Source organism: Saccopteryx bilineata, chromosome 2, assembly GCF_036850765.1.
Source record: "Saccopteryx bilineata isolate mSacBil1 chromosome 2, mSacBil1_pri_phased_curated, whole genome shotgun sequence".
NCBI classification, from domain to species: domain Eukaryota; kingdom Metazoa; phylum Chordata; class Mammalia; order Chiroptera; family Emballonuridae; genus Saccopteryx; species Saccopteryx bilineata.
Genome location: NC_089491.1, coordinates 377755479 through 377771413, shown reverse-complemented (window position 1 = coordinate 377771413; position 15935 = coordinate 377755479). Strand labels below are relative to the sequence as shown.

Genomic DNA, 15935 nt, shown 5'->3' with positions numbered 1-15935 from the left:
GTAACAAGGTTGAAATGTAGCCTTCAGGGGTCCAGTTTAAGCAAAAATACCATTCAGATTACTGGGAAGAGAAATTAGACTACCATAGTGAGTATTTGTAGGAATACAAAAAAGACAAAATTTTAAAATGGAAAAGGACACAAATATCAATTAACAGAAAGAAAATACAAATGGAAAATAAATATATGAAACATGCTCAGCTTCATATCAATCAGAGAAATACAACTTTAAAAAAATAACTACCTTTTCATTAAAGTTAATTCTGAGGATAGCAAGTATTGGTTAGATAAGAGGTCTGAATGCAAGGTTCTATGCTTACCTACTCTTCATAAAAGTGTGAATTAATATAGGCTCTCTTGAGGGCAGTTTGGCAGTATATATCAAAAGTAGAAATAAGCATAGGGGCACAGGGGATAGAGCATCAACCTGAGATGCTGAGGTCTCACATTCAAATCCCCGAGGTCACCAGCTTGAGTACAGATTCATTTGGTTTGGGTAGAGGCTCAACAGCTTGAGCACAGGGTCACTGGCTTAAGCATGGAATCATAGGCATGACCCCATGGTCACTGACTTGAAACCCAAGTTTGCTGGCTTGAGCAAGGGGTCAATGGCTCCGCTGGAGCTCCCTGGTAAAGGTACATATGAGAAGCAATCAATGAACAACTAAAGTGCCACAACTATGAGTTGATGCTTCTCATCTCTCTCCCTTTCGGTCTGTCTCTCACTCTCTTTCTCATTTAAAAAAAAGTCACACACACACACAAAAAGGATGGAAGGGCTTGCCCAACCCTTGTGTGCTCCATTGTATCTTAATTTCTCAGCCTGGCCATCCTACCACCTGTGGATGAGGTCCCAAATCCTTCCCACAAATCTCTTTGACATAAGCCAGCCAGAATCAACGTCAGCTCTCTTCAATCAGTAATTCTGGTCAATATACCCAAGTGTTTTAACGCTGGGCCTTGCACATAGCAGGGGACAGTATGTTCTCAATATACATGAATAAGATAGTGCAACTTGGTGAGACTACAAAGTCAATAACATCCTGGGTGCATGGAGGGTGTGCCACAACACCACAGTGACATTTCAAACCATCTTCATTCCTTAGCTCCTTTTTAATTGTGAAATGTTTTTATACATGCAAAGCTTATAAGTCTTCATTTAACAGCTATTTTTTTCAGTTGTCTTTCCTTGATTTATTTCTAATTGTTCCTCCCAGGGACCTTGAAGAGAAGAAGTTTCCTCCTGCCCTCTTCGAACCCACACCCTCAGGACAAAGGAGAGAGAGCTTTCACTCTTCTGCAGAACCCAAGAGCCCTCACAGACGGTCTGTATTACCTCCTCTGAAAGTGTTCAAATTCAGCCTGTCTCCTCGCCCTCACTGCAGGGAGGTCTGTCTGGCCATAGGCATCCTGAAAGTTGTAGCCCTGATGTTTGGTTTCACATCGGCACTGATTTTTCGGGAACAGCCTAAAACAAGCAAGCGGAGTGTGAATATTACTGCGTGGGTGGGTGGTAGGTGAGGGGGACCTGAGGCCTCATCCAATGTGTTGTTCTGAAACTCTCCTTCCCAGACCTGCTGTCCTAGTTGGGCTGAGACCCTGAAATCTCAGCAGTGGCTCCTGAAAGAGACACGGGGAAGGGGGGAAAGGGGGACAGGAAGAAGACCCCTCTGTCTTGAATTATCTCCTGCACCAAACTTCTGTGATGATCTAAACACAGATGATCCAGATAGACCTCTAAACCAGTGGTGGGATTCAGCCAGTTCGCATCGGTTTGGCAGAACTGATACCTGATTTTTTGTTGAGTTCGGCAAACCGGTTGTTAAAATGGCACTTGTAATGAGGGTTGAGGGTTCTCTCCAAGGTGGACGCCTGGGCAGCTGCCCAATGTGGAAATCACAAGTTTACATTCCTTACTCTTTTTTAATGTTCATCTGTGCAACAGTGTATTCTAAACGCCCGTAGTAATGCTCATTCTGTCCATATGTGAAAAAAATTGCAAGTGAGGACGCCAATCTAGAAGCAATATGACCTGACCAGGCGGTGGCGCAGTGGATAGAGCATCGGACTGGGATGCGGAGGACCCAGCTTCGAGACCCCGAGGTCACCAGCTTGAGCTTGCAGGCTCATCTGGCTTGAGCAAAAAGCTCACCAGCTTGGACCCAAGGTCCCTGGCTCGAGCAAGGGGTTACTCGGTCTGCTGAAGGCCCGCGGTCAAGGCACATATGAGAAAGCAATCAATGAACAACTAAGGTGTTGCAATGCGCAATGAAAAACTAATGATTGATGCTTCTCATCTCTCCTTTCCTGTCTGTCTGTCTCTGTCTATCCCTCTCTCTGACTCTCTCTCTGTAAAAAAAAAAAAAAGGGTCTTTTAGGGCAGAGAACCAGTTGTTAAATTATTTGAATCACATCACTGCTCTAAAGTGAAAGAAAAGTAAGGAAGTTGAAAACCTATGTAGTCCCCCCTTCAACAAAGTCCCAAATCTGTTCCACAAGTAAATAGTTTCAGCCTGGTTTACAAAACAGCTTCACAGTGATGCAAAAATAAGCAGTAAAGAGCACAACCAGGTAGTGGAGATGAATGCCAGTGGCATCTCAGTCCCACCAGAAGAGGGGGCTAGAGGGACAAAAAGGCAGCAGTTAAATGGGCCTTCCAAGGCTTTGGGGGGTTTTTTTGTTTGTTTGTTTGTTTTACAGGTACAGAGAGAGAGAGGGATAGATAGGGACAGACAGGAACAGAGACAGTCTCATTGCGACACCTTAGTTGTTCATTGATTGCTTTCTCACACGTGCCTTGACCACGGGCCTTCAGCAGACTGAGTGACCCTTGCTTGAGCCAGTGACCTTGGGTCCAAGCTGGTGAGCTTTTGCTCAAACCAGATGAGCCCGCGCTCAAGCTGGCGACCTCAGGGTCTCGAACCTGGGTCCTCCGCATTCCAGTTCAACGCTCTCTCCACTGTGCCACCGCCTGGTCAGGCTGGTCCTCCAAGGTTTTAAGGGACTTTGCTGAGTGTTGCAGAGAACAGAGACTGTGCCTTGGAGACCAAGCCCTTTCCTGGTCCCACAGATAGGAATGACTTTAGCCACCAACACAAGTTCAGGAAGGTAGGGAACCACCTGTATAAAACACTAGGACAGAGCAAACCGTAGGAGGAGCAAGGGAGACATCAGACCAAGGTGGAAGCGAGAGAACACGTGATATCTCACCAGATTCCGTCGTAGGTAAAGAGGCTCCTGAGACGTTCCTCAGGTAGAAGCTTCGGGACCAGGACGGCCTGAGCAGGACGAGGCTGTTGTGGCTGGAGGCTGAAATTGCCATGAATGTACACACTGGTGAACAGAAATAAAACCATGCCAACTCCTCCGATGAAGATGGACATCTTGAGGAGCCACAGAAATCTAGATCTACTGGGGCACAAAATAGCAAACGCTGTTAAAATTTATTTTCTTGATTAGGAATTAAATAACTTGATAGTGTAATCTATATGCAAATGTGACTTGAGGAAAAAATGTAAGTTAAATTTATAGTTTATACCATTTACCAAAATTTATTTCTGATAAGTTGAAAAAAATCAAGTTGCAACAAAGAGACTCAGAAAAATCACAAATAAAAGAATGAACAAAAATATTCCAAAGGGGAAGAAAAGAGTAAATAAAGTTTGTAATATTAATGTTAACATAGTTTAATTCAAGGTAAAAAAAAAAAAAAGGTATTAAATAAGACAAGAAGGATCACTTATAATTATCGAATGCATGACCTACAAAATAGACATAGGGGTCATGAACTTTATCCACTAAATCAGTGGTCCCCAACCTCCAGGCCACGGACCAGTACCGGTTCGTGGGCCATTTGGTACCGGTCCACAGAGAAAGAATAAATAACTTACATTATTTCCGTTTTATTTATATTTAAGTCTGAACGATGTTTTATTTTTAAAAAATGACCAGATTCCCTCTGTTACATCCATCTTGTCTCGGTCACGTGATACATTTTCCCGTCCCACCCTAAAGGCCGGTCCGTGAAAATATTTTCTGACATTAAACCAGTCCATGGCCCAAAAAAGGTTGGGGGCCACTGCACTAAATAATATCACTAAAATGCACAAAGCAAAGAATTGCAGGATATAAGAACAGGAGTCCAATACAAAAAAAGTCATAAATTCTAAAATTCTCACATCTAATATCTAACATTCTAACATCTTAATCCCTAACAGATGAAGTCTAAAAAATATATAAGACCTGCCTGACCAGGTGGTGGCACAGTAGATAGAGTGTCGGCCTGGGATGCTGAGGACCCAGATTCGAAACCCCGAGATCATGGGCTTGAGCATGGGATCACAGATGTGACCCTATGGTCACTGGCTTGAACCCCAAGATTGCTGGCTTGAAGCCCAAGGTTGCTCTCTTGAGTCCAAGGTCACTGGTTTGAGCAAAGGGTCACTCAAGAGGCTGGAGCCCCCGGTCAAGGCACATATGAGAAAGCAATCAATAAACAACTAAGGTGCTGCAATGAAGAATTGATGCTTCTCATTTCTCTCCCTTCCTGTCTGTCCCTCTCTCTCTCTAATATATATATAGCCCTGGCTGGGTAGCTCAGTCAGTTGTCCCAAAGCAACAAAGTTGCAGGTTCAATCCTCAGTCAGGGCACAAACAGGAAGCAACTAATGCATGCACAATTAAGGGGAACAACAAATGTATCTTCTCTCCTCTCTCTCCCCTTTCCTCTCTCTGTCTCTTAAAAATTAATTATTATATAAAAACAGTAGAGCAAATAAATGATAGAATTTATATTCTGTGAAAGAGTTCTTAGAACATATATAAAAACCGGCCACAGCCTGACCAGGCGATGGCGCAGTGGATAGAGCATCAGGCTGGGATGCAGAGGACCCAGGTTCGAGGCCCCAAGGTCGCCAGCTTGAGCGTGGGCTCATCTGGTTTGAGCAAAAAGCCGACCAGCTTGAACCCAAGGTCGCTGGCTCCAGCAGGGGGTTACTCGGTCTGCTGAAGGCCAATGGTCAAGGCACATATGGGAGGGCAGTCAATGAACAACTGAGGTGTTGCAATGCGCAATGAAGAACTAATGATTGATGCCTCTCATCTCTCTCTATCCCTGTCTATCCCTCTCTCTGACTCACTCTCTGTCTCTGTAAAAAAAATAATAATTAATTAATTAAAACAAAAAACAAAAAACCGGCCACACATCACACATTTGGACACAAAGTAGAAACCATTCGGATCATATACTCTGACAGCAGGATCAGTAACCTACTAAGAAACTCCCACCCACAATAATGTTAAAAGAACAACAAACAAAATAAACTTTCCAAAGCAAATCTTGAATCAAGGACAACAGCAGAACAAACACATAAAAATAGTAAAGATGCTACACACCAACACTGTGGAATACGCTAAAACTATAAGAAGAAGAAGCTTTGAAGTTTGAAATACAAATATCTAATCACAAGACAAAAATATAAATTGACCAATCAAGTAAAAAGTTTGAAAAAGAAAAACAAAATAAATCTAAGAAAAGTATTAGAAACAAGCCCTGGTCTGGTAGCTCAGCTGGTTGGAGCACTGTCCCGATACACCAAGGTTGTGAGTTAAATCCCTGGTCAGGGCACATACAAGAATCAACTGATGAATGCATAAATAAGTGGAACAACAAACAGATGTTTCTCTCTCTCTACCTCCCCCTATTCCTCAAAAAAAAAAAAAAAAAAAAGTAGAAACAAGAACTTAGTTACAATGCAAGTAGAAAGTGGTAAAGTAGAAAAAAAAAAACCCTAAGATTGAATAATTACTAAATCTAAGCACTGAGTAGACAACTTGGGGATAGCTGGTATTTTATAACCTCCCTTCTCTAAGACTTTTCTCCTGAGCCACAGAGATTACAACCTACGAGCCTAGTTTGTATTCCATTGTACTCCCCTGGTTATGGTTGACTGGACTAAGGATGAAGAACTAGGCCAATCTACCAGAATTTTTCCCCAGGACTTGAGAACCAGAGGTATTGAGTGGTTTATGAACTGAGAAGAAAGGGGAGAAAAAGAGAGCAAATAGAAGAAGCTGAAACACTAGAGAAGTCTAGATTTTGAACACTTAGGTCAGAGATAACTTTCTAGAAAAACAAGATGATCTAAATAGACCTCTAGCCTGGCCTGTAGGGTGGCACAGTGGGTGGGGCACTCACCTGGAGTGCTGAGGCCGCCAGTGGGCCTGGGCCAAGGCACATACAAGCAGTCAGTGAGTAACAGGTGAAGAAACTGTAAGTAGATACTTCTCATTCCTACCCAACCTTCCTCTCTCTGTAAGATCAATAAATAAAATCTTGAAAAATAAATAAATAGACCTCTGAAGTGAAAAAAAACAAACAAACAAGAAAGTTGTTGAAGACCTATATACACCCCTCTTCAACAAAGTCCCAAATCTGTGTTTCACAAGTAAGCATTTTAGCCTGGTTTATAACACAGCTTCACAGTGATGCAAAAATAAGTACTTAAGAGCCTAACAAGGTAGCTCAGTTGGTTAGACCAGTGGGGGGGGGGGGGGTTAATTTAATTTTTTTTTCTTTTCCAAGTGAGAGGAGGGGAGATAGTCGGACACCCGCATGCATGCTCCCCGACCAGGATCCACCAGGCACCCTCTGCTCCCATCTGGGGCTGATGCTTTGTCCCTCTGAGACCACGCTCTCAAACCAAGCTATTTTTAGCACCTGAGATGAAGGCTCCACAGAGCCATCCTCAGTGCCTGGGGCCAATATGCTCAAATCGATAGAGCCCTTGCTGTGGGAGGGGAAGAGCAAGAGAGAGAGAAGAGGAAAGTGGAGGGGTGGAGAAGCATATAGTCACTTCTCCTGTGGGCCCAGACAGAAAACCAAACCCCAGATGTACACCCACTGAGCTGATGCTCTACCACTGAGCCAACCTGCCAGGGAAGACCAGTGGGGTTTTTTTGGGTTTTTTGTTTGTTTGTTTTTACAGAGACAGAGAGAGTCAGAGAGAGGGATAGATAGGAACAGACAGATAGGAATGGAGAGAGATGAGAAGCATCAATCATCAGTTTTTTGTTGTGATACCTTAGTTGTTCATTGATTGCTTTCTCATGTGTGCCTTGACCGCGGGCCTTCAGCAGACCGAGTGACCCCTTGCTCGAGCCAGCGACCTTGGGTGCAAGCTGGTGAGCTTTGCTCAAACCAGATGAGTCCGCGCTCAAGCTGGAAACCTCAGGGTTTTGAACCTGGGTCTTCCACATCCCAGTCCGACGCTCTATCCACTGTGCCACTGCCTGGTCAGGCAAGACCAGTGGTTTTGAGCAGTGTTTTTCAACATTTTTATACTTGCTGCCCAGTGAAAATAAGAGAATTATTTTGGGGACTGCTAAGGCAGAATTCACCCTGAGCATATAAGCAAACGGATCATTGAGTCTGTAATCTTCATATGGCATCAGGGTGGTTAACTCTTTCACAGATCAACACGATATTTCTGGTGGACCAGTCCATGGACCAGTGGTTAAAAAACACTGGGTTATAAAAAAATAATAATTAATTAAAAAAAAACAAACACTGGGTTAACCCCGGCCAGTTGGCTCAGTGGTAGAGCGTCAGCCTGGCGTGCAGGAGTCCCAAGTTCAATTCCCAGCCAGGGCACACAGGAGAAGCGCCCATCTGCTTCTCCACCCCTCCCCCTCTCTTTCCTCTCTGTCTCTCTCTTTCCCTCCTGCAGCCAAGGCTCCATCGGAGCAAAAAGTTGGCCTGGGCACTGAGGATGGCTCTGTGGCCTCTGCCTCAGGCGCTAGAATGGCTCTGGTTGCAGCAGAGCAACACTCCAGATGGGCAGAGCATCGCCCCCTGGTGGGCATGCCAGGTGGATCCCGGTCGGGCGCATGCGGGAGTCTGTCTGACTGCCTCCCTGTTTCCAACTTCTTCGGAAAAATACAAAACAAACAAACAAACAAACAAACAAAAACAATGGGTTAGCCTGACCAGGCGGTGGCGCAGTGGATAGAGCGTTGGACTGGGATGCGGAAGACCCAGGTTCAAGACCCTGAGGTCACCAGCTTGAACATGGGCTCATCTGATTTGAGCAAAAAGCTCACCAGCTTGAGCCCAAGGTTACTGGCTCAAGCAAGGGGTTACTCGGTCTGCTGAAGGCCTGCGGTCAAGGCACATATGAGAAAGCAATCAATGAACAACTAAGGTGTTGCAGCGCGCAATGTAAAACTAATGATTGATGCTTCTCATCTATCCATTCCTGTCTGTCTGTCTCTGACTCTCTCTCTCTCTCTCTCTCTCTCTTTAAAAAACAAAAACAAAAACAAAAAAAAACGCTGGGTTAGAGCAGCATCCCAATATGCCAAGGTCAGAGCACAAATCAATGGGGAGGAAAGCAACCTGCAGCTGGAATAGCCAGTACAGTTCTACTTACTACACTTAAAGAAAGCTCTGAGGAAGTGGAAAAAGAACCAAAGAAGGGCAGTTCAAGTGACCAAAGGGGGGCTGGAAAATGCTGCAGTGTGAATACGGTACAAACACTTCAACTCTTGTCTGAAAAGATAGAAGAATGTTATTGAAACTACATGGAATAATTGAAGTCTCCTCAAGTTTTGAAAGTAAGCATTTAAGGACAAATAAAAGGAAATTCAACTTTGTACTTGTGGAAACGAATCCCTAAATCTGAATAGGTTTATACAGATTCATGGGTAACAGGTCCATAATAAATGGCTGGAAACGAAGATGTCTGAATATCAAGGAAGACAGCCATAGTCTCTTGCAGTGCCTCTACTGGTCTGTCTCACACTGAATGAGGTGAGAAGGTATGGTCCCATCTAAATTTTGTCTTGGTTATCTCTTTTTTTTTTTTTTTTTTTACGGAGACAGAGAGAGAGTCAGAGAGAGGGATAGACAGGGACAGGCAGACAGGAATGGAGAGATGAGAAGCATCAATTATTAGTTTTTCGTTGCGCATTGCAACACCTTGGTTGTTCATTGATTGCTTTCTCATATGTGTCTTGACCACGGGCCTTCAGCAGACTGAGTAACTCCTTGCTCGAGCCAGGGACCTTGGGTCCAAGCTGGTGAGCTTTTGCTCAAACCAGATGAGCCCACACTCAAGCTGGTGACCTCGGGGTCTCGAACCTGGGTCCTCAGCATCCCAGTCCAACGCTCTATCCACTGCGCCACCTGGTCAGGCTTCTTGGTTATCTCTTAAAATAAGTTCTTTATTTGCTGTTGACAAATCTTGCCTTTACTCAGCGCCAGTGTTTTCTGCTTAATGGTTTGCTTTGTTGACATCTGAGATCATTTATCCGCCTGTCATGCGTCATTTACATCTTTAAATACTCATTCCCAGGTTAAATCTAATTATAATACTGGACATCCGATTAAGAGGTTCCATTTCTTCTCACCTCTTTTCTAGTCAGTATATTTAGCAACAATTACTGAGCCCTTGCTATGAGCAAAAATTACGCAGAAATTGGGGAGAAAATATATAAAATTCATTGATTCTGTAAATGTTTACTGAGCACAATCGTGTGAATAACATTACAGTATGACTTCATTGTTTTGTCTGAGGTGTATTTTTTGTGACAAACTTGTACACCATTTATAGACGAATGTAATTATAAAGCCCAAGAGACTCTGATAGTATTATCAAAGATAAGTAATTTTGTAGTTACCTACCATTTAAAAGATTTTGGTATTTCTGTTTGCATCCCATCATTACCAATAATGAGAAATGATGTTTTGATTTGTGATAAACTGATTTATTGAACTGCAACTGTATTATACTAGAGTTATATTAAATTGTTAGCTCTGCCTCCTCAAACATGTATTGAGAAATAATTTCCCCAGAAGTATATAACTTTACATGAGATACAAAAGAGACTCTGGGTGCTAGAATTAGATTATTTTGAGGCAGACAGAGAGCTATTATTCCTACTAGTTAGTATGTTCTGTAATTGAGAATATGTTCACCAAGTAATACTTCTTAGTGACTTACATGTACATTTTGTATAGGGGACATATTTTGTGTATAGTGAATAAATAACTTTTATAGTATCAAAAAATAGTTCAGTAAGTCCCATTTACCCTTCATCCAGCTTCCCCCAATGAGACATTAAATACGTCTTAAAGAAAAACACAGTATATAGGTTGCAGAATGGTGTATGTGATAGGATCCTGTTTGTGTAAGTTTGTACTGAATATATCTGGGAAGCAGAAAGGGAAAAAAGAGAGAGAGAAATTTATGGCTTTGAATGCTTATATTAGAAAAGAAGAAAATCCAAGAGACAGGAAGCTAAACATCTATCTCAGAAATTAGAAAAAGATTGACAAATGGGGCTCGAAGTAGAAAGAATATAATAAAAATGAGAGCAGAAATTAATGAGATAGGAAATACACATTATAAAGGATCATTGAAATCCAAAGCTGTCTAATTTTTTTAAACTAAATGAGTTTATTGGAGGGATCAAGAAAAAATAAGAGTAGGTACAGATCACCAATGTCAGGAACATTGAGGGCATCACTTGACCCTTACAGCCATTAAAGAAGTCATAGAAAAATATAAATGAATAGTTTTGTGCCAATAAACTTGAAAATGTGTCTGATGGCCTGACCTGTGGTGGTGCAGTGGTTAAAGCATTGACCTGGAACACTGAGGTTGCTGGTTCAAAATGCTGGGCTTGCCTGCTCAAGGCACATATGGGAGTTGATACTTCCTACTCCTCCCTCCTTTCTCTCTCTCTCCTCTCTAAAATGAATATATTTATAAAATGTTTTAAAAAGAAAGAAAATGCGCCTGACCTGTGGTGGCACAGTGGATAAAGTGTCGACCTGGAATGCAGAGGTTGTCAGCTTGAAACCCTGGGCTTGTCTAGTCAAGGCACCTTCAAGAAACAACTACTATGAGCTGATGCTTCTTGCTCCTTCCCCCCCTTTCTCTCTCTCTCTTTCCTTTCTCTAAAATCAGTAAATAGCCTGACCTGTGGTGGTGCAGTAATTAAAGCATCGACCTGGAATGCTGAGGTTGCCATTTCAAAATCCCAGGCTTGCCTGGTCAAGGCACATATGGGAGTTGATTCTTCCTGCTCTTCCTTCTGTTCTCTCTCTCTTTCCTCTCTAATAAAAATGAATAATAATAAAATCAATAAATAAAATCTTTTAAAAAATAAACTTGAAAATGTAAAGAAAATAAGCAAGTTCTTAGAGACAAATACAACTCACAAAAACTAGCACAAGCAAAAATAGAAAGTTCTAAATAATCTTACAATGCCAATTTTTAATTTTCATTTTACTTCCTATTCTTCCAAAGGATAGGAAAAGAGGGAACACCTCCCAACTTATTTCGTGAAACAGCATAAACATATTACCAAAACCTAACAAGGATATGATAAGAAAGAAAAACCACAGCCCAACTCACTCATAAAACTAGATACGAACGTCCTGTGGTAGTCAGCCTCCAACGTAGCCTCCAAGGTAGTCACATCTTTGTGTGTAACCTTTTCCTTCCCACACTGGCCTATGTGGCCAATAGCAGAGAGCAGAAGAAGCCCTCCCACACATTGGTCTGAGTGACCAATATGCAAACAGAAAAAGTCACATTTCGTCTTGGTGGCACATTCTTTCTCAGATAGTTGGCTCTGGGGAAGCCAGCTGCCTGTTGTGAGATGCCCATGTTGATTCACATGGAGAACGAAGCCTGAAGCCAATAAGCACATGAGTGGACTAGGAAGTGTATCCATCAGCCCCAGTCTTCAACTCATTATCTTGGAAGAACCAAATCAGAAGTACCCATTTCAAAATCAGACTTTTTTTTTTTTTTAATGAAAAAGAAAACTTAGAAGGAAAAGCAAGTTTTTTTAAAGTTTCTTGGGAAGGCGGAACTTTAGTTTCCCTCAAGGTCACAACAGCCAGCAGCCTTAACATGCTAGACATATCTGGTTAGCAAACATCAGGTAAAACCCAGACCTTCTGTGCACCATTCATTCCTGCTGTCCAATTGTGCACGGAAAGTCAAGTTTGCCAAGCACTTGCAGGCTTTGAATTTATTGGCACCCCTTTCTATCACGGTGCCAGGTCTCCCTGGTCACGAGGTAAGGAATGTGGGGTGGGGCAACGTTGGGGAAGGAAACCGCTGAAAGAAAGTCTTAGCCAGGGACATATGATGGGTACACGGGCCGCTTCCTTTTTCCTCTCTCTCACCCTCTGAACAAACTATACTTCATTTTATGAGATGATGCTCCTAAAACATCATCCCACAGACGTGTTTTCATGCAATGACTTTTTTGTCGGTGCTAAATGATTGCTACAGTTTTGAAAAATACAAAGAAAAGAAACTTTCGGATAAAAAGGAACACACTATATTTCTGATCCTTCTAAGTTTTTAAACATTAAGGTAGACCTCCAAGTCTCCTTTCCCCCATTAATTGTTATGCTACTACTTAGGGCAGTGGTCCCCAACCCCCCCACCGCGGACCGGTACCAGTCCGTGGGCCACTTGGTACTGGTCCACAGAGAAAGAATAAATAACTTACATTATTTCCGTTTTATTTATATTTAAGTCTGAACAATGTTTTATTTTTTTAAAAATGACCAGATGCCCTCTGTTAACATCCGTCTAACACAGGGGTCCCCAAACTATGGCCTGCGAGCCGCATGCGGCCCCCTGAGGCCATTTATCCGGCCCCCGCCGCACTTCCAGAAGGGGCACCTCTTTCATTGGTGGTCAGTGAGAGGAGCATAGTTCCCATTGAAATACTGGTCAGTTTGTTGATTTAAATTTACTTGTTCTTTATTTTAAATATTGTATTTGTTCCCGTTTTGTTTTTTTACTTTAAAATAAGATATGTGCAGTGTGCATAGGGATTTGTTCATAGTTTTTTTTATAGTCCGGCCCTCCAACGGTCTGAGGGACAGTAAACTGGCCCCCTGTGTAAAAAGTTTGGGGACCCCTGGTCTAACACTCACTCTTGACGGTTATCTCGGTCACGTGATACATTTATCCGTCCCACCCTAAAGGCTGGCTGAAAATATTTTCTGACATTAAACCGGTCCATGGCCCAAAAAAGGTTGGAGACTGCTACTTTAGGGGACAAAAAACAAATGCTCTTTCTGCGCGAGCGGAAAATCGACTTTCCAAAATCCCTTCCTGTTCGGGTGTTTTCTGAAGCCGCGGAAGGGACGCAGCCTCAGCTCCTCCACGGTCCAGAGTCGCACCCCCTCCCCAGGCGGGGTAAGTGGGACCCACGTCCTCTCGGCGATCGGCCCCTGGGTCAGAAAGCCTCCGGTTCCAAGCCCACAGACACAAACCCTGCGCTCCGAAAGCTGCATTCCACATTCCCGGTCACGAGAAACAACCTCCAGGTCGAAATTTCCAACTGGAAAAGCAGTGTTTCCTGGGGAGCAGCGACAGCATAGACAGGCGGTCCCCTTCCCGCTGCCCACCTACGTGTGGGGAGGGGGGGATTGGACTGAATTTAGAGACCAACCCTCGCCGCCCCCGGCCCTGGTGTTCGCGGTCCCCGCACCTGGCAGCTCTCGGACCGTGCAAGGGTCTGTCCAAATTTGATCTCCCACTTTTGTCCGCTCCGGTGACACTCACCCGCACACGTCCATTGCGAACCACGCCGCCTTGGATGGGCCGAGCTGGTAGAGCCAAAACGAGCAGCCACCTCGCGGACCGCACGGCCCTGGCACCATTGCCAGCAAATTCTCTGGGCGTGAGGCCGATGGAGGAGACTTTGAGAGCTTGGGTCGGTCCCCAAGCCTTACGTCACAATCAACCCCCGCCCACCTCCTGGGTCTTTGGCGAGCGCAGCTCCGCGCCAGTCTATCCAAACATCGTACAGTCGTTAGGAGACGACCAAACCTCACGGCGAACAACCAGCGAACTGGCCCACGTCCTGGAGAGCTGGGAATGGTGATAATAATGACCACAGTCCCTGTTTATGATACTATATAAGTACGAACTTGCCGCTAAACGCTTTCTTTACATTGTGCCATTTATTCGTCCAACCAGCCCTAAGAAGTGGAGTGCCCTTATTAGACCGACCTTTTAGGAAAGGGAAAATGAGACTGTGATAAGGTGCCAAGGGACTGTAAAACTTAGCATTAGCAACATCATTTTAAATTTATTTATTCATTCATTTTAGAGAGGAGAGGGAGAGATAGAGAGAGAGAGAGGAGAGAAGGAGCTGGAAGCATCAACTCCCATATGTGCCTTGACCCGGCAAGCCCAGGGTTTCAAACCGGCAACCTCAGCATTTCCAGGTCGACGTTTTATCCACTGCGCCACCACAGGTCAGGCAGCAACATTATATTAAAGAAGAAAAGTCAGGACTGACCAGGCAGTGGCGCAGTGGTTAGAACGTCGAATTGGGATGCCGAAGACCCAGGTGCGAGACCCCGAGGTCGCCAGTTTGAGCGCGGCCTCATCTGGTTTGAGCAAAAGCTCACCAGCTTGAGTCCAAGGTCGCTAGCTCAAGCAAGGGGTTACTCGGTCTGCTGAAGGCCCACGGTCAAGGCACATATGAGAAAGCAATCAATGAACAACTAAAGTGTTGCAACGCGCAACGAAAAAATGATTGATGCTTCTCATCTCTCCGTTCCTGTCTGTCTGTTCCTGTCTATCCCTCTCTCTGACTCTCTCTCTCTCTCTGTTGAAGAAGAAGAAGAAGAAGAAGAAGAAGAAGAAGAAGAAGAAGAAGAAGAAGAAGAAGAAGAAGAAGAAGAAGAAGAAAAGCCTGACCTGTGGTAGCGCAGTGGATAAAGCGTCGACCTGGAAATGCTGAGGTCGCCGGTTTGAAACCCTGGGCTTGCCTGGTCAAGGCACATATGGGAGTTGATGCTTCCAGCTCCTCCCCCCTTCTCTCTCTCTGTCTCTCTCTCCTCTTGGCAAAGGGCAACTGTGTCAGATAAATCAATTTAACTACACAGGAAGGAAGACAGATCTTATCTGAGAATCCTTTCACTTTTTTTCTTAAAAGCCTTTAGAAAAAAAGTTTATGTACCTTAATCAAGAAGTCCTATATTCAGACTCACCCTAAAGTCATGAGAGTAACTATACCTCTAGAGACAAAGGGATTACGAGCCCCTCCCCAACCGGTACGTGATTTGATCTATAAAATCAGCCACAGAATGGTAGGGACTTTCTACATAATTTGGGATTGAACCCTGGGTAGGTAGTCGTCTAATTAATAAACTCCTCAAAAATTCATTTGGACGTGGTGTCTCTATGTAACCCGCGGATTGCAGTATTTTATAACAAGGCAATCTGGAGTGATCAGCTAGCTACTAAGTGCCAGAGCTGCCATTTCACCCGCCTGTGGGTGATTCGGCAGCCTACGGCTAGTCCCGCGTTTTCTGCGCCATGGTCGGGAGGCCCCAAGCCCGCCAGGCTCTACCGCCTTGGAGGTCCGAGTTAATAGAAGGGGGCCTCTCTGCGAGGGCGGTGTGGATTCAGAGGTTTACCCACCTCTGAATGGTCAAGGGCAAGGAGAGGCTGGAAAGGAGCGTGGCCCGTGCTCCCTCACCGACCAGGAGCGCCCGGCGACACTCCCGCTTTCCTTCTGCCTTCTCCCTCTCCAAGCTGCCAGAGCCGGTCCGCGCACCGCGCTTTGAACCCGGTGCGCACCCTGCTGGACCCCTGCCTGCCGGCTCCTGCGCTGCTCGCCAGAACTCCTAACCTCTAGCTGGGACCTCTTCTCCTCGGTGGGTAATCCCTGAAAACAACAACAAAATCCCTGTGCCCACCTCTAATAGTTTTCCACCATCACGATCCCTTCCTTTCCTTCTTACTTTTTTTTTTTTTTTTTTAGATTTCATTTATTGATTTTTAGAGAGAGTGAGAAAGAGGGAGAGAGAGAATGAGGAGGAAGAAGCTGGAAGCATCAACTCATAGTAGTTACTTCCTGTATGTGCCTTGACCCAAAAGGACC

At 44.3% G+C, this 15935-nt stretch overlaps 1 protein-coding gene across 6 annotated transcripts in view; it reads right to left on the bottom strand.

Moving 5' to 3' along the window:
• The window catches only part of B4GALNT2 (beta-1,4-N-acetyl-galactosaminyltransferase 2 (SID blood group)), a 62886-nt gene extending 47293 nt beyond the window's left edge, over window positions 1–15593 (bottom strand). Inside the window, exons 1-3 of one of the 6 annotated variants that reach the window (XM_066263878.1) lie at window positions 15473–15593; window positions 3210–3407; window positions 1336–1467 (exon numbers count right to left, since the gene is read on the bottom strand). In XM_066263878.1, coding sequence (XP_066119975.1) covers window positions 1336–1467; window positions 3210–3382 — 305 coding nt within the window. In that variant the 5' untranslated portion in view covers window positions 3383–3407; window positions 15473–15593. Of the gene's footprint in view, window positions 1–1335; window positions 1468–3209; window positions 3411–13526; window positions 13758–15472 lie in introns of those variants that run through there. The other 5 variants (XM_066263880.1, XM_066263875.1, XM_066263874.1 and 2 more) reach the window with 5 other exon arrangements.
• Between the last annotated feature and the right edge of the window lie 342 nt (window positions 15594–15935).